The sequence below is a fragment of the Eptesicus fuscus genome, chromosome 13 (assembly GCF_027574615.1).
Source record: "Eptesicus fuscus isolate TK198812 chromosome 13, DD_ASM_mEF_20220401, whole genome shotgun sequence".
Classification (NCBI taxonomy): domain Eukaryota; kingdom Metazoa; phylum Chordata; class Mammalia; order Chiroptera; family Vespertilionidae; genus Eptesicus; species Eptesicus fuscus.
This window is the reverse complement of record NC_072485.1, coordinates 37,657,772-37,676,355: the sequence shown is the minus strand read 5'-3', so window position 1 is coordinate 37,676,355 and position 18,584 is coordinate 37,657,772. Positions and strand designations below refer to the sequence as shown.

At 40.4% G+C, this 18,584-nt stretch overlaps 1 protein-coding gene across 1 annotated transcript; it reads left to right on the top strand.

Annotated features, from left to right (window-relative positions):
- Window positions 1-6,725: 6,725 nt before the first annotated feature.
- AQP11 (aquaporin 11) lies at window positions 6,726-18,570 on the top strand. Its single transcript, XM_008150006.3, has 3 exons — window positions 6,726-7,411; window positions 14,341-14,457; window positions 18,309-18,570. The coding sequence occupies exons 1-3, from the start codon at window positions 6,793-6,795 to the stop codon at window positions 18,386-18,388; spliced, it is 816 nt and encodes a 271-aa protein (XP_008148228.2). The 5' UTR covers window positions 6,726-6,792; the 3' UTR covers window positions 18,389-18,570.
- Window positions 18,571-18,584: the final 14 nt, after the last annotated feature.

The window sequence follows — 18,584 nt, the reverse complement described above, 5'->3', positions numbered from 1 at the left end:
CAACTATATAAAATAGCACAGACACAAAACCCCAGGAACTTTCCGCCCCTCTCCCCCTGCTTAGTTTTCATTTATAGCACCTCTTACCACTCATGGTAAGTGCACGTGCACGTGAGAGCAGCTGTCTTCACTCTATAGCACTAGAGCAAAGGTGAATGAGTTGGTAGCTTCTTAGTGTTCCCCTGGGGGAGGGCAAAGTTCACCTGTGGGGCACTGGGTCCTCAGTAGTGGATTATTCCTGGAAACATTAATTATTATGCATGTTAGCTGGCGATAACACATGTGAGATAAAGCTATGGGAACTGATTTTCCATTCTTACTGCTGCTGCTCCGCAGCACTTAGTCTACCTCCCCCTCCATATATCTTAGAATTTCTGCTTCTTCAGGTTTCATCTGATTTGGGTGTTATCCTCTCTAGGGTAGGAATACTAACCCCAGAGTTCATGGTAAGGGCTTGAAATTACTGGCAAGTTTTTGGAGTACGTTTGTGTTCTGAGGCAAGGGTCCATGACGCTGATCAAATTCAAGAGGTCTATGACTAACCCCCCCCCCTAAAAATTTTAAAAACATAGTTTTAGGGATGACAGCATAATATGCATAATACATAATCACTGTTTAATATTATCCTGTCTTTCTCAATAGCTTAAGCACCAAGAGCAAAGGGACAGCGTTTACTCGTTGCTGTGTTATAGTGCCGAGCACACTGGCTGGCACCTGATTCTCAGTGAGTATTCGTTGAATGAATGAAGACTCCACAGTGATAAGAGCCTAGTGTTTAGTCATCCTATCCACGATCATCACTGAACAAGCCTTGTTCTTTGGTTAGGGTATGTCTTGACAGATTCTTGCCTAGAGGTAAGGGAAGAACTAATCCTACTGAAAAAACACAAATACCACTTTAACATAGAAGAGCCAGTCATAATAATACACACTATAAGAGAAGTTGAGCAAAGATGAAATAGCTAGTTGAGCATCAGAAAGGGAACAGAGACTAGGAAGTTAGGTGGAGTGAAATTCAGAAGGAGGTGGCTCCCATCATTAGAATTCAGAGTTGATAACCCTGGCAAGAATCAGGTTTGTCCAGTTAAATTCAAAGCCAAATGTTTAGGCATATTTCAAACTACCAGCCTCATCATTAGCGATAAAGGGAAGTTGAAAAACCAGTTGGTTGAGGTTTTTATTTCTAATAGATTAGGCATATTAAAAGGGATTTCTGCAACCACGTACTTTATTTTAATCTTTTAAAAATACTCTGACTCAGGCCATTAAATTGCATTGTGTGGGGCATATTTTACAGGTTTTTATATTTACATTTTATATTTATCAGGTTTTAAAGAGATGTATAGATATCTTGACAATAAGTCCCCTTACTTGGTAGCTCTCACTTTTCAGTCAACAGCATCCTTCACAGGAAATAAAGGACTGCAGCAATAGTCACAAAACAGTCATTCATTGGCTCTGCTTCCATTCATTCCGCAGGAAAGCCAACTTTCCTATTTTCTCCCAAATTGTTTTGTAAAGCCCCAAGTGCACGTGAGAGCAGCTGTCTCCACTACTATTTCCTTCCGGCCTGCTCTGGCTCTGGCTCTCAGGAGAGACCTCTGCTTCGGTTGAGGCTTACAGAGCAGACAAGCCTCAGGACCTGCCCATAACAATCTGCAGGTGTCCCCAGGTGCCTGCCCCAAGCTACTCATGTCCTATGCCAAGGCCTTTTCTTCCTTGACCGTGCTGTGGTCTTCACCATCTCTTGTCATTGTCAAATTCACCAGTGCCACCTCAAGTTCTGCTGAAACTATGTGTTGTTTCAAATTCTACTAAAAAAGTTAAGAGCGCTCTAGCCGGTTTTCCTCAGTGGATAGAGCATCGGCCTGCAGACCGAAGGGTTTGATTCCAGTCAAGGGCCCCGGTCAGGGCTCGTGCAAAAGGCAACCGATGTTGCCGAAACCGGTTTGGCTCAGTGGATAGAGCGTCGGCCTGCGGACTGAAGGGTCCCAGGTTCGATTCCGGTCAAGGGCATGTACCTTGGTTGCGGGCACATCCCCAGTAGGAGGTGTGCAGGAGGCAGCTGATCGATGTTTCTCTCTCATCGATGTTTCTAACTCTCTATCCCTCTCTCTTCCTCTCTGTAAAAAAATCAATAAAATATATTAAAAAAAAAAAAAAAAAAAGGCAACCGATGCGACAAGGATCTCCCTTTCCCGTGGCCAGCACGGAAAGAGATGAAATGGGTTCTTGGTAGAGACGACCGGGGATTGAGAAACAATGAAATAAAAAGAATCGACACAAAAATAAATTCAAACTGGGTCCCGGGTGGGTCACTGACCTCTTCTGCTGGAGAGACAGACGACTGCCCTGAGCCACACAGCACATTTATTTATTTTCCAATATACAAAGAAATTTCACCAAAAAACTTAGGATCAAAGGAGCTTGGGAGGACCCAGGTCCTATTCATTCCCTCTTTCCCGATACTAGACTAGATTTACATCTCAAAACCCTCTCCCGGTACCTAGACAAAGGTAAGTTAAGAACTGATAACACCCCCGCATTCTTGGGGGGCGTGTAACCGAGACAAAACTCTACCAATGCCTCGGGCTCAATTAACAACAATTTGAAGAATGTCCTTGTATCTTCCTAGGGGGCCCTCTACACTCTCACATCAATATTTCTGTCTTTCCCTCTCTCTTCCACTCTCTAAACAAAAAATTTTTTTTAAATGCAAAATATCTTCAGGTGAGGATTTTAAAAAAATTAAGAGTAACTTTTACTTTGTGTGATATTATTTTATTTATTATTTTAGTAAACTTTTTAAATTTAAAATACTTATAGATAAAAAAAAATCTCACACAAAAGTTACAGGTTCACAGAAATATTGCAATGTAGTACCAAGAGTTCTTATATAGCTTATATCCAGTTTTCCCTTATTTTTATTTCCCTTATATTATTAGCATCTTACATTAGTATGGAACAGTTGTTATAATTAATGAGTCAATGTTAATATTAACTAAAGTCCCTATTTTATTCAGATTTCCTTAATTTTTACCTAATGTCCTTTAGCTGTCCCAGGATTCCATCCAAGGTACCACATTTCATTACATTTAGTCATCATATCTCCTTAGGCTCCCCCTGGCTATGCCAGTGTCTCAGACTTCCCATAGATAGATAGATAGATAGATAGATAGATAGATAGATAGATATAATTTAAGAGAGTGAGAGGGAGGGAGGAAGAGAGAGAGAGAGAGAGAGAGAGAGAGAGAGAGAGAGAGAGAGAGAGATGAGAAACATCAATCGGTTGCCTCCCGTATTCACCCTAACCAGGGATTGAACACACAACCTGGATATGTGCCTTGACAGGAAATCAAACCTGAGACCTTTTGGTCTATGGGTTAACACTCCAGCCAACTGAGCCACACCAGCCAGGGCCAGAGTTCCCTTATTTTTTATGACCTTGACAATTTTAAGGAGTACTGATCCGGTATTTTACAGAATGTCCCTCAACTGGTATTTGTCTGATGTTTTTCTCATAATTAGATTGGGGTTATGTGTGTTGGGAAGGAAGGCCACAGAAGTAAAGTGCCATTTTCATTACATTATATCAAGGGCACATACTACCAACATGATATCACTGTTGATGCTAACCTTGATCACCTGGGTGAGGTCATGTTTGTCAGGTTTCTCCACTACAAAGTTACTCTTTCCACACTGTTCTCTTTGAAAGGAATCAATATGCAGAAACTGCACTTAACAAGTGAGGAGCTATGCTCAGCCTCCTTGAAAACAGAGTATCCACGTAGATTACTTAAAATTCTTCTGCACTGGAGATTTTTATACGCTCTCCAGTTTATTTATTTACTCATTCTATGGTTTATCTATATCAATATGCTTCATGGATTTTTAATTTATACTTCGAGTTATAACCCAATACCACTTTATTTTGTTGCTCAAATTGCCCAGCTTTGGCCAACTCTTTCACTTGGCTCCTGTGTCCCTTTGACACACCTACATCTTTTAAATGTTCCTTGTTAAGACTTTCTAGCACTACCAGATGCTCCAGGTTTACCTTGCATATTTCCTGTCCTCGTCATTGAAAAGGAGTCATTCCTGGCTCCTTTTATTGGAGAATGGTACAACCAAGATCTGAAGATAAAAACCTTCAAGACAAAGGACTCAATGCCTCTCTCTCTCTCTCTCTCCCCCCCCCCCCCCCCCTCTCTCTCTGAAGCACACCCATGCCTTTGCCCCTCACCTTCCCCCAGGAGAGTTTTCTTTGCCTTTCTTTCTCCTAAGCTCCAAGGGCCCTTCTTTAGCCTCTGTAACTTGTTTTTTCTACCTCTGTGACTTTCTAAATAAACTTTTGCTTATAAAAAAAAAAAAGAAGAAGAAAGGAAGGAAGGAATAAAAGGAAAGGAAAGGAAAGGAAAGGAAAGGAAAAGAAAGGAAAAGAAAGGAAAAGAAAAGAAAAGAAAACTAACCAAGATCTGGGCACTAGGTGTGCTCATTGCTACGAGATTATCCACCTCCTAAGCCCTTTCAGGTATCAGAGTAAGGAAATACTGTATGTGTATATACCATAGCACACACACAAACATCTATAAATATTTCTGTATGTAACTGCCTGTATCAGTATTCAGCTAAACATGAGGTCATAGTGACATCTCCAACTCTAGTTCATTACCACATGGATCATTCTTAGCCTTTCCCCTGTGGATAGACAAGTTTTCAACTAGGATACAGTACAGGTGCACAGTGCCTTCTGCATCTAGTTTTACAGACTCCACTCATTTCCAAGTTATAGATCAGCATCTTTTCTTCCACCCCCTTCCTTGAAGTTGGTTCACACATTTATAATGTATATTATTTTGTTCCCGTCTTTATTCCATATTGGGATACTCCTAAATGGTTTTTTTAGGTTCTATGGGTTTGGACAAATGCATGGTGTCATATATCTACCCTTACAGTATTATGCAAAACAGTGTTACCACCATAAAGTATCCTCGGTGCTTAATCTTTTCAACCCTTCTCTCCCACCGACTCCCTGCTAATCTATTTTCTGCCTCTATAGTTCCCTTTTCTAGAACATCCTATAAATAGAATCACGTGGTTTGTAGTCTTTCAGACTTTTCACTTAGCAATATACATTTAAGGTTTATCCATGCTTAACTTGCTAGCTCATCCCTTAAAAAGAAAAAACACTTTTAAAATTGTAGTAAAATACACATAACATAAAAGCTACCATCTTAACCATTTTTAAGTGTACAGTTCAGTGGTATTAAGTACATTTGTAACGGAGTGAAATGCTTTGTCTTAATTCTTACCCTGTATTTCTCTCAGAGCCTCTGGGTTAATAGCACCTGCCTCAAATATGCTAATTAACCAAAGGAATTCTGCTGGAGGCTTGAGTTTTTGCCCCAGCAGCCCCTTGCCCAGGGGCCTTTCTGGAAGGGGTGGGGAAATAATGACTGTTTATCAAAGATTTACAGGAGTCTCCACCACCGGACTCAGATCAGAGGGGCCCAACCACAGACCAGGATCAAAGAGATCTAGAGAAGTCCAGCTCTTCCTTGGACTCCTTTTCAGCGCCTAGCTCTCCAGCTCTCTTGGGAGGGGTAGGGATGGGGAGGAAACCACCGCTCGCCTCGCCCCTCCTCCCTTCCCTTGACAGATAAGACAGCCTGAATTTGGGGCTCTCTTAAAATGGATTTGAAGATTATTTCTCCCATCTTCTCGGTTGGAGCCTTCTCGATCAATTAACCCTTCTTTAAACTCTGACGGCTGGAATATTGGCCTTTCTTTTGAAGCATCGGGTGCACGCACTTTGCACCCGTGAACACACTCACATTATTGTGCAACCATCACCCCATTCATCTCCAGAGTTCTCTTCATCTTGCAAAACTGAAACTAGACTTGGGCACCATCAGACCTGCTCTTTCACCTTTAGGCTCGCACTTCCTGGACCCTTCCTGCGTGCTGGGCTCTGTGCTGCAAACCAACCCATGAGGCGGGTCCTGTGACCCACATCTCTACGAGGCAGGTGACGAAAACCAACTTGATTATCAAGGAGATAATCAAGCTGCATGCCCTTCTTCACAGGTCAAACCCTGGTTCGCTCTTCTCCGAAGTCCACGGCCGCATAACCCCCCCCCCACACATCCCCCCGCTGCACTGCACTTCCGTCACCTCCCGTCTTCTCAGTCGCCCCATTAATTAAAAACGAGGTGGTTGGCCAAGGTGATCTTTAGGTGTCTTTCCAGCTTGACGGTGTCACAGTTTGAGAAGGGGTAGTAAGAACCCTCAGTTTCCTCGCTGCAGAGCAACTGTCCAAACGCAGTGGTCGCTCACCTTCCCACGCCCCGCGGGGCGCACCTGCACGCGGCCGGGCCCCGAACGCGGAGGTCCCACCCGGCGCCGGCGGGGGCGCCGGCCGCCACGCGCACGCGCAGTGGTCCCGGGCGCGGCCTCCCACCGCTCCCTGCAGCCGCTCGCGCCCGCTCCGGTCCCCGAGATAGGGGCCGGGGTGTGTGCGTGGCCGTGCGGGCTGACCCTTGACCCCTCCGCGAGTGCCCCAGCGGGGCTGGCCGCGCCGCCTCCCCCCTTCCCCTCCGGCTCTAGTCCCAACACCTCGGCGGGCAGCCGGGGAGTGGGGGAGGAGCCCTGCGGTGACGGGCGGGGCAGCTCGTCTGGAGTCCGCCCGCCCCGAGGGCCGGAGCCGGGGGCGGGGCCGCAGACTTCGGACTCGAGCCCGCAGACCGCCCGCTGCCGAGCCGACCCGCAGCCTCGTCTGGAGGGGAGCGAGCCATGGCGGCGCCGCGGGGGCCCTGGCCCGAGGTGCAGGACACCTGCACCTCGCTGGGTTTGATGCTGTCGATCGTGCTGTCCGTGGCGCTGGCCCGCGGGGTCCTCCGGCGGCACGTGCACCGGCCGACGGCCCACACCTTCGTCTCGGAGTTTCTGGCCACCTTCCAGCTCTGCTTCTGCACCCACGAGCTGCAACTGCTGGGCGAGCAGGAACCCGGGCACCCCACCTGGCCGCTGACGCTAACCTACTTCTTCTCGTTGGTGCACGGCCTGACTCTGGTGGGCACGTCCAGCAACCCGTGCGGTGTGATGATGCAGATGCTGCTGGGGGAAATGTCCCCCGAGACGGGGGCGATGCGGCTGTTGGCTCAGCTGATGGCTGCTCTGGGCAGCAGGTACTGTATAGGCGCCCTGTGGAGCCTGGGACTGACCAGGTATCACGTCGGTGAGAGGAGCTTCGCTTGCAGGAACCCCATCCACGTGGACTTGCCCAAAGCCGTCGTCGTAGAGGCCATCTGCTCCTTTATCTTCCACGGTGCCCTGCTGCACGTCCAGGAGGTCCGAGCCAAGCTTCGTATCCACATGCTGGCAGCACTCATCACCTTTCTGGTCTATGCAGGTTTGTCATTCCCACAAAACACGCGGGTCGGCCAGACCGCTATGACCGGAGGCTCTAAGCTCTTTACCAAGATGTATTTGAAACCCCTGAATCTCTGTGATGTCAATACTAGTATCCCCGCTACTCTAACCATTTTTCCGTCCCGTTCTTTACCAGTAGGGCCAAAATATAGTTCATTCAGTTCATTTTTGAACACTCAGAAAAAGGAGCCACTTCTGTGCTGAAACTGAGAACTTGTGAGATATTGCCAAGGGCTCAAATATCCTACAAAGGGATTGTCTCAATGGCAGAGAGGAAGATAAGTTATCAGCTACCTCTTTCCTCAAGCCAACCTGGTATAGATCCTTCCTGACACTCACTGAAAAATGATCCTGGGCTTAAAAAGTTCCTTCCAATTTAAAGCTACAAGATTGTTTAGTAGTGAGAGTGGCAGAGTACAGTTCTATTTCTTAGTTCTTTTCCTGAAAAATTACTTAAAAGTAATTTATTTCCTTAATAATTCATCGTGAGTAATAAATGAACTTTTAAGTGACCTATCAAGAAAGATGCTTTAAAATTAAAACTTGGCCCTAGCTGGTTTGGCTCAGTCGATAGAGCATTGGCCTGTGGACTGAAGGGTCCCAGGTTTGATTCCAGTCAAGGGCACATGCCCGGGTTGTGGACTCGACCCCCAGTAGGGAGCGTGCAGGAGGCAGCCGACCAATGATTCTCATTGATGTTTTTATCTCTCTCCTTCTCCCTTCCTCTCTGAAGTCAATAAAAATATTAAAAAACTAAAACTTGCTTGAAATTAAAGGTTTTTAAAAACAACTCTTGAGAAATCTGGTTTCTTGTAAACCATCTGTTTACCTTGACAGATATCAGATGCAAAAAGTTTAATGATGAAATGTGTCATTTTATTTATTTTTTCTTTTTTAAAAAAATATATATTTTATTGATTTATTACAGTGAGGAAGAGAGAGGGATAGAGAATTAGAAACATCCATGAGAGAGAAACATCCACGAGCTGCCTCTTGCACACCTCCTACTGGGGATGTGCCCGCAACCAAGGTACATGCCCTTGACCGGAATCGAACCTGGGACCTTTCAGTCTGAAGGCCGACGCTCTATCCACTGAGCCAAACCGGTTTCGACAAATTCATGATTTCTTTTTTTTTTTTTAATGAATCTTTATTGTTCAGATTACAATTGTTTCTCCTTTTTCCCCACATATCTCTCCACCACCCAGTTCCTACCCGCCCCCTCTTCCCTTACCCCCCCCCCCCCCCGCTGTCCTTATCCATAGGTGTATGATTTTTGTCCAGTCTCTTCCCATACTCCCCACACAGACACCCCTTTCCCCCTGAGAATTATCAATCCACTCCCATTCTATGCCTGATTCTATTAAGTTCACCAGTTTATTCTGTTCCTCAGATTTTTAATTCACTTGACTTTTAGATTCACTTGTTGATAGATATGTATTTGTTGTTCATAATTTTTATCTTTCTTCTTCTTTTTCCTCTTTTAAAGAATACCTTTCAGCATTTCATATAATGCTGGTTTGGTGGTGATGAACTCCTTTAGCTTTTTCTTATCTGTGAAGCTCTTTATCTGCCCTTCAATTCTGAATGATAACTTTGCTGGGTGGAGTAGTCTTGGTTGTAGGTTCCTGCTATTCATCACTTTGAATATTTCTTGCCACTCCCGTCTGGCCTGCATGGTTTCTGTTGAGAAATTAGCTGATAATCGTATGGGAGCTCCCTTGTAGGTAACTGTTTTTCTCTTGCTGCTTGTAAGATTCTCTCTTTGTCTTTTGCTCTTGGCATTTTAATTTGATGTGTCTTGGTGTGATCCTCTTTGGATTCCTTTTGTTTGGGGTTCTGTGCGCTTCCTGGACTTGTAAGTCTATTTCTTTCATCAGGTGGGGGAAGTTTTCGTTCATTATTTCTTCAAATAGGTTTTCAGAAATGTGTCATTTTAAAAGATTAGAATAAAGTATCTTCATTGGAACTATATCTGAATTATAAAATGTTTTGGAGGGAAGGAAATATGTAGTAAGAGTTTATCTTCTTCCCATTAAAATTAAAATATGATGCCGAAACCGGTTTGGCTCGGTGGATGGAGCGTCGGCCTGCGGACTGAAGGGTCCCAGGTTCGATTCCGGTCAAGGGCATGTACCTTGGTTGCTGGCACATCCCCAGTGGGGGGTGTGCAGGAGGCAGCTGGTCGATGTTTCTCTCTCATCGCTGTTTCTGACTCTCTATCCCTCTCTCTTCCTCACTGTAATAAATCAATAAAATATATATATATAAAAAAAATAATAAAAATAAAATTAAAATATGAGTAGAAGCAAACCTTGAGCTGAGGACTCCTACTAAACATATGCTTGCCCTCCTAGGGTAAAAATGACCACCACCAATGTTTTCCTTTCTTTAGATCTAGTACCCTTCTTTTTTTAAACACAGATAGAAATAAATGGTATAGGCAAGAGGGCAGGATATAATGCATATTTGAGGAGTTAGTGAATAGTTGCTTATTAAAGTTTTAGGTTTTAGCTAAAGCAGAAACATCATATGTAAACAGGGTCATCCCTTGCAAAATGTTGTGCCACAGTTGGGACACAGTTGAGGGCACTCAGAAGTCACCATCAACACAGGTCACATCAAAATAGCTGGTTATGTATTTTAAGACAGAACATAACTGCCCAGCACTTAGCCACAGGCTCGTTGGAGAGCCAGTGACCGAGTGTCTGATTGTGTATTCACTGATTTAGCACCCTGCACTTGGATGCACAAATTGAGGCCACTGATGTCATTACCACTTATGTACTTAATTGGTTTCCCAAATAAAGTGAAGAAGAGGAAAAAGGTGCTGGGAAAGAAAGCTGTGTGACCTATTAGCATGCTAAAGCTATAAAATTACTAACACAAATTTCAAGAAAATCTTCCTTAACTTAGATATGGGAAATTTTAGCTCATTGAAGAGAGAACTGCATTCATTTTTTAATTAATTCTGTGTTGAAAAAAATTAGTTTACACATCCAAGTTGTCTTTACTACAGCCCCTTGTTCCTTTGTAGAATTTTTATACACTTGTTTTCTGATATAATGTCTGTTTTCCTTCACCAGACAGTAAGCTTTATGAGTAGAGAGACTAGAATTGATTCATTATAACATATAACCATGACTTAGCATGGTGTTACCTGCTACAAAATAGTACGGATTTTCAGAATGAGTGAATCAGCAAATACTCTATTCCCTTTTTAAAAATCACACAGAAATAATACAGCCCTAGCCAGTTTGGCTCAGTGGGTAGAGCGTTGGCCTGCGGATTGAAGGGTCCCGGGTTCGATTCCGGTCAGGGACATGTAACTTGGTTGCAGGCACATCCCCAGTAGGGGACGTGCAGGAAGCAGCTGATCAATGTTTCTCTCTCATCGATGTTTCTAACTCTCTATCCTTCTCCCTTCCTCTCTGTAAAAAATCAATAAAATATATATTTTTTAAAAGAAATAATACATATCTGGGTTTTCCATATGTAATGTCTAAGGACTTCCAAAATAAGCATAATAAATTATCTGAAGAAATTGTAGGATTTTTACTTTATTACTTAATTCAGGAGTTTTTCATGAAGAATATAAGTAAGATTTTGTCAGTGGAGAAGGGAATTAAGCCTTTTACATGTTTTCATTTTTAATACAATAACCATCTGAAATAGGTGCTAATTTAAAGGTGAAAAAATAGGTTCAAATAAAAGTTCAAGACATTTTTTTAAATGTTATTTTTATTTATTTCAGCGAGAAGAAGGGAAACATCAGTAATGAGAGAGAATCATTGATTGGCTGCCTCCCAACCCAGGCATGTGCCCTGACAGGGAATCGAACTCTGATCTCTTGGTTCATAGTTCGACACTCAGCCACTGAGCCATACCAGCTGGGCTCAAGACATTTTATATTATGCTAGTTAAAATAGAATGGTTAAGAGGAATTGAACTGTTTCCCTAGGACAGTGGTCAGCAAACTCATTAGTCAATCGAGCCAAATATCAACAGTACAACAATTGAAATTTCTTTTGAGAGCCAAATTTTTTAAAATTAAACTTCTTCTAATGCCACTTCTTCAAAATAGACTCGCCCAGGCCGTGGTATTTTGTGGAAGAGCCACACTCAAGGGGCCAAAGAGCCGCATGTGGCTCGCAAGCCGCAGTTTGCCGACCACGGCCCTAGGAGAGATACTTAATTTGGGTTCAGTTTCCTCATTTTTAAAATGAAGAATACTACTATCTATGTCAATTGTGAAGAATAGAGTAATGTATGCAAGTTCTTAGCATAGTACCTGCTACAAATATTCTGGTCACTAGAAAGGGCTAGTCCACTGTAAATTAGTTCATGAACATTCTGGATTACACGAGTCTTATGTGATTTTAAGAGTGTCATTCTGTCAGAGAATGTGATTCCCTTCAAGAGTGCTGAGAAGCATTAGTGCCTAAAATTGCCAAATTTGGGATTTAGCCTTTCACTGTGGTGACTTCACTCAGTTCATGCTGTCCTCCAAGACTCTTCACAAGAGCTGGCCACATCTCCCCCCTGATACCTGTTCTTCAAGATGTTAAGATTTCTCCCTTTCAAATGTCAATGATTAGTAGTTTATTTTCCGGAGCCATTTTCTGTCAGTTCTATGTCTGGTGCATGATATCTTACTTTTTAAATAATTCATGTTTAATTACACAAGTAATACATGTGTTCTTTTTGTAAAAAAACAAAATTGACACTACCAGTGAGACTAAAAGTGACTTCTGACTGCCATCCTCATGCCTATCCCTCCCCTTCCTTGTGTACTATCCCCTCCAGGGCAACCCTCTGTGCATGTGTTGTGTGTCCTTTCAAATGTGTTTTCTGTGCATTTATTATATATATAGATAAGACCCTACAGAATCCAGTATGTGTGTCTGTGTTAACATAAAAAGTTTCATACCTTCCTTTATGTGGTTTGCTTTTTTTGGTGGTTTGGAGATCTCGCATTATTTCCAAATACTGAATGGTATTCCAAATTAACAATAAACTAACGTACTTAGCTGTTTTCTTATGAATGGGCATGTAGGTTTTCCCTATTGCTACTATAAACAACCTGTATACAGGTATGTCTACGTGGTTGTCCAGTTAAAATATGAATCATGCTATGTATGAATGAGGCTAGTGTGCTAGAAGAAAACTCTTAGTCAAGTGAACTTGGGTCATTGTTCAACATCTTCATCTCAACACAGCTTCAATGTTTTCAGCCTATCAAGTGTGAAATCTGGGTGAATTCTTATGAAAAGGTCACTTACTTTCCTATTTTACTTTGCTGCATTTTATGAAGACAGTACGCTATAAGGATGTATATCTATATAAGATCTGTGAAAATATTGGCTCTATCTCTGTGGCTGAGTCAGGGGCAGATGTGTGTGCCCAAGCTTCCACATGGAAGAACCACCAGAAATGTCACCCTCTCAGGCGAAATCTTAGGGTGTGTTTTGAAAAGCTGAGCTCTGCTGAGCACTGTTGGACAGGCAGTCCATCCTGCTCTGCCTTTCCTTTCTTGCTGTGTAGCAAGAACGATGAGCTCCTAGGCCCCGTGTCAGAGAGATACCCTGGTGTAGGGCGAGACCGTGAATCCTGAAAAGCAGTTGACAGAATTTGTGTTTATTGTTCATGACTACTCAGTCACTTCTTGGCAAAAATTTTTGTAACCACTTTACTGAGGTATAATTTACATACCATTCAGTTACTTCTTTAGGGCTCTCTTGACAAGTAAAAATGGAGTTAATGATAATGCTTTGGTCCATTTTACGTTTTGTTTTCAACACAAAGGTATGCTATGTACAAGAGAAACATGAGGTATTGAATCCATTTTTAAATGTATTTTCATTTTATTTTTATTATTCATTCATTTAAATTGGCCGGTTAAGGGCAGCCAAATCTCCTGTTTTATAAAACCTTATAGGAACCACAATAGAGCAGATTTGTTCTGAATGTGCATTTTGCAATAATATATAGGAAAAGCACTGGTTTAACTTCCTTTTTCTCTTCTTTTTTATCCTCACCTGAAGAGTGAGGATATTCTTCTATGGATTTTCAGAGTGGAAAGGGGGGGAGGGGGAGACAGGGAAAGAGAGAAGAGAGAGAAACATCGATGTGAGAGAGACACATCAACTGACTGCCTTTCACACATGCCTCACTGGGGGTGGAGATTAAACCTGCAACCCAGGTCGGTGCCCTTGACTGGGAATTGGACCTCTGCTGCACAGACTGATGCTCTAATCACTGAGCCATGCTGGCCAGGGCTGGATTAACTTTCTTAATAACCTGTCTTTTTTTTTTCTTTTTGCACCTGGCATATTATAATCTATAATCTATTTTTATACTCTATAATATGACAGGTGATTCTACAAAGAAAGATCACAGAATAAGAATACAGTCGGCTCCTGTATTTGGAACCCCACAGGCTCCGAATCTATGAATTTCAAATCCACGGATTCAACCAACCATGGCTCAAAAATATTCTTAAAAAATTATGTTGTTGTTGACATGTACTATGTAGCTAGGACTATGATAACTGTGTCTGTACTGACTATGTGTACTTTTTTGTTGTCATTATTCCCTATATAATAAACAACTATTTATATAGCATTTACATTGTATTACATATTATAAGTAATCTTGAGATGATTTAAAGTTTAGGGGAGGATGTGTATGTATACATGTGCAACTCCTATGCCATCTTATATAAGGGACATGGACAATTATGGATTTTGGTATCTGCAGGGGCTCCTGGAACCAATACCCCACAGATACCAAGGGGTGACTGTACTTAACTATGTAAAACAAAAGTCACATTTAGTAACCCCTTTATTTTCAGTTACAAGAAAATGAAGATACATGGTTTGGTATCACTCTGTTTAAAATGTATTACAGGAGGAAGTCTAACAGGAGCTATATTTAATCCAGCTTTGGCACTTTCACTACATTTCAAGTGTTTTGATGAAGCATTCCTTCAATTTTTTATAGTATATTGGCTGGCTCCTTCTTTAGGTAAGCATATTTTTATTTAATATGATTGAAAGATCAATTTATCTTGAAATATGATATGGAATGTCACTGTAGCACATCAATTTCTAAAGCCAGAGAAGGCACACAAAAAAATAAATAAAAAGTATAGTTAACATGCCTGAAATAACAGTTTATCTTGTGCAGTATCCTTTAAAACTGTTTTTATCTTCAAAGAAACAAAATTATCTAGTTAAGGATAGTCAGTTATAGTATGATACCACTTTAAAAAAACTCTCAGATATGAGGGCAAAAAAAGTGAGGAGTGATTAATTTCATTAAAAACATTTTTTTTTACCAAAGAAATTAGTTTTTTCAAATTCGTGAACTCCAGATAAAATACTATTAGTTCATTTGACTCATTTTGCAGAAAAGCATTTCATAAAGCAATGTGTACCTGTAATGAGCATAGTTTTAAAATCCACAAGATTCATTACTGTTACTTCTGTTTAGATCAGAAGATGTATAAAACTCCTCTATACAGATGGGCCAATAACACAAAGTTCAAAAATAACTGTAGTTATAATATGCACTTCTTTATGTTATTGATTAGTCATTTGTTTTAAGCTTGATTATAATTCATAACTATAAATGAGTATGAGGATACCTGGCTTTCTATTAGTTCATTCTTATTTTTACCTATAGTTAGCAGTTTGTTTCTTGTTGCTTGGTTCCGTTTGTTTTGTTTTGTAAGGGTATATATAGAAGGGACAATGGCACAGGTTTGACTAGCCCTCACACTTTACTCCTGCCGTGTACCTCCCATTCCTTTATGTAGCATCTGTTATGTTAATATGTAGGTCTAAACATGAAGAATATCAGAGGAAACCTGCATTTTAAAATGCTAATATTGGTGCCCTTTTTTTAGTTCAGCAGATTGCTAGTTTTCCAATAATAAATGCTTTAAAGATAAATTTTCTCTATTTTTGATTTTTAAGTAAAAAATGTCACCGAAATTAATGAAGAAGCTAAAAAGGTCACTAATTGGACAGGTCTAGTGATAGTTTTCATGTGGAAAAACCTCTAAATATGTCTTATTTGAAATCAACATATATTATTTACATTATATACATATTTATTTAATGCATTCTAAATATGTTAACAATAGGCCCATGATACTAAGGAATTGTTTCACCCATTACTTGAAAGAATGCTAAAAAGTAGGCCTTTCCAGAAGAATTTTATAAGAAATCAGTAGTAATGACATTCTCTGTAAAAGAACCCATTTTACTTTAAACACAGGCCTAAATCACTCCATAATTTCTTCTTGAAGAACATACTAGGGAAAAATATCGCATGACAGATAAAAGAGAAGCAATCATCTCTGCCCTTTAAAAAGTACAGTATACAAACTAGCGAGCAGCAGGGAGGGAAAACAGGGTATCTTCTCTTCCTGTTTACTGTCATTCAAACAAGGAGGTAATGTCCTATATGGCCATTACCAAAGCATTTGGTAAGAACCACTTATCTAAAAACAACCCAAACAAAATACAAATATACTTTTATCCATTCCTTTGCTTCCTATTTAAGGAATTCTTTAAAACTGGAATTGGAATCAACTTTTATGCAATTATGTATGGCCCTACTTAGCTTGTTGAAAATAAGCAAAGATTCTTAGTTGGCCTAAAGACCTTTTTTCTAAGAAGACCCAACATAAAATTCCTGTTGTCGTTTTTGGTTTAAGGAGGCATGTTCCTATATTTCTTTAAGAGATTTATGGATGAGAAACAATACAGGAATCCTTCAATAGATATATGAATAAAAGATGTGAAAATATGGCAGTTTTTAGAATATTGAATTTCAGCTTACAATGAATATTGTCATACACTGAAGGGAGGGAAGATATGGCCTCAAATGAAATAAGGTCAAAATTAAACTCGAAGAGTGATAGGAAATATAAGAAATTACATTTTTACAAAAGTCATTCAAAGAGCTAAGTAAGAGATAAGGAGTCAAAACAAGCAAAACCCCATAAAGCTACATTAGGCAATGCCCTGGAGTGAAATGGTCAGTAATGCCCAGACAGCTGCCTTCATTTGTGACCAAGCAAGGAGCAAACTATTCTTGAAAACCACAGACCTAGTTCTTGTTTCTCTTCATAGCAGATATTGTAATTCCTTTAATGCCCCCTGTCATCTCCCCAAAACTAATTTAAAATGTTATAAATGTGACTATAAGACTGTATATAAAATTATTTCTCTAATTTACACATATCATAGAACGAAAATTAGCAAATTACATTTGCCTATATGAAATGGGAATTCCATTTTAGGAAAAAGTTTTCAATGTAATGTCTTATTTTCTAGCTCTGACTTTATAAAGAAAATGTCAGATTTGGTGGATCATAACATAGGAATTATTAACATAGGGATTGTTCTGACATTTTCATTTCAAGCCTTTGGTTGCAAAACAGACTCATCTTTTTAAAAATGTTAAGCTATCCAAATGCTAATTAAACCTCAAGGTTTCCTGTTGTTACCAAATAAGGCTAATATATCAATTCTGCATGTAACAAACACTCATTCTTAATCTTAGTTAAAACTGACCTAGAGCTTTAGACCTAAGTATTTTAAGATAAAACACATTAACTATTGGAGACTTCCCTTTCAAGGCAGTAATTTGAGCACTCTACTCTAACCTGTTCCTCAGTGAAAAATCAACCAGTACCTACATTTGTCTGGTATGACCTCAAAATGAAGATTTACTATTATGTGATTTTTTTTTTCACATTTAAGATTTAAAATTTCAGCATTAACCAAAATTTTGTTTAGATATTTTGCTTGATACAGCTTTAAAAGCTATTAACGGTTAAGATTTGATGAAAAAATGAGAAGAGATAAAGTAATCTAACATAGTGTTCTTTTTTGATCATTCCAAGTGAAAACTCAAGAGTGCTTTCAGTTGTTTTATTTTCCAAGAACATCCTTAGGGCAGCGATTTTCTTTCTTTTTTTCTAATCCTCATCTGAGGATGTGAACTGCCCTCCCCTCACCACCACCCCCCGTAGATTTTTAGAGAGAGAGAGAGACATCAATGTGAGAGAAACATTGATCGGCTGCCTCCCATACATGACCAGTGCAACCTAGGCCTTGACTGGAAATTGAACTAGCAGCCTTTAGGTGTAAGGGGTGACACTCCAACTAACTGAGCCACCTGGCCAGGGCTAGGGCAGCGATTTTCAACGGGTGTGCTGCCAGAATTTTTAAAAACATGCAATACCTGAATATTTAGTCAGGGGCACTGACCTTTTCCCTTAAGATTGTCAAAAACAAAAAAACAAACAAACAAAAAAACAAGAACAGCCAACATAACTATAGGCATCTGGTGTGAATGAATCAAAATTATACCTCTTTTTTTTTTTGGTCAGATTGGCAAAAAATTATTTTTTGGTGTGCTGCAGAATTTTAGTAATTAGTTTATGTGGGCCATGAGATGAAAAAGGTTGAAAATCACTACTCGAGAGTATGGGGGACAGTGTTGCCATTTTAAAGAGCAAATGGAGACCCAAGTCCAGTTTCTCGCTCAGCAAGTCAGTAATGGAGTCAAAACTAGAACTCCCAACTATTTAGATTTGGTTTATCCTTTATGTTTAGATCTTACTGGTTTCAACAAGTACATATTGTTTTTAAGGGTTCATGGTTTAAGAAAAATAATGCGAGAATATTAGATTTAGAAATGATCTACATTTCACATAGAGTTGATGTAGCTAATTCTTTTAAACATTGCTTTTCAATCTCTAGGTATATAATTGTACATATAATCTTAAATTATACCTACTTGGTGATTATGAATTTCCTTAGAGATTTGTTTTTATTTTATTGTGTTTTATCTTTCAGGTATATTGTTGATGATTTTGACATTCAGCTTGTTCCTCCCATGGCTGTATAACAACCATACAACTAATAAGAAGGAATAAACTATTCCAAAAGACTCAGACTGAGTCACAAGACAGTCCAGTTGGATGTGATAAAGACTTTGTCTCCTCAGATTCAGCACACTGGCTGCACTGGATTCATCAATGTCACTTCCTTTGAGGAAGCTGCCTTAGTTTTCATCACTGGGACTTAAAAAATTACAATGAAAATGAGGCATCCTGTATTTCTCAGTTAAGA

What these genes read in the sequence shown, in the direction of transcription:
- AQP11 (XM_008150006.3), top strand. Translation starts at nt 6,793, where the DNA reads ATGGCGGCGCCGCGGGGGCCCTGGCCCGAGGTGCAGGACACCTGCACC. An exon ending in CACCTTTCTGGTCTATGCAG is followed by an intron (nt 7,412 to 14,340) that starts GTTTGTCATTCC and finishes AATGTATTACAG; the next exon opens with GAGGAAGTCTAACAGGAGCT. An exon ending in TTGGCTGGCTCCTTCTTTAG is followed by an intron (nt 14,458 to 18,308) that starts GTAAGCATATTT and finishes TTTATCTTTCAG; the next exon opens with GTATATTGTTGATGATTTTG.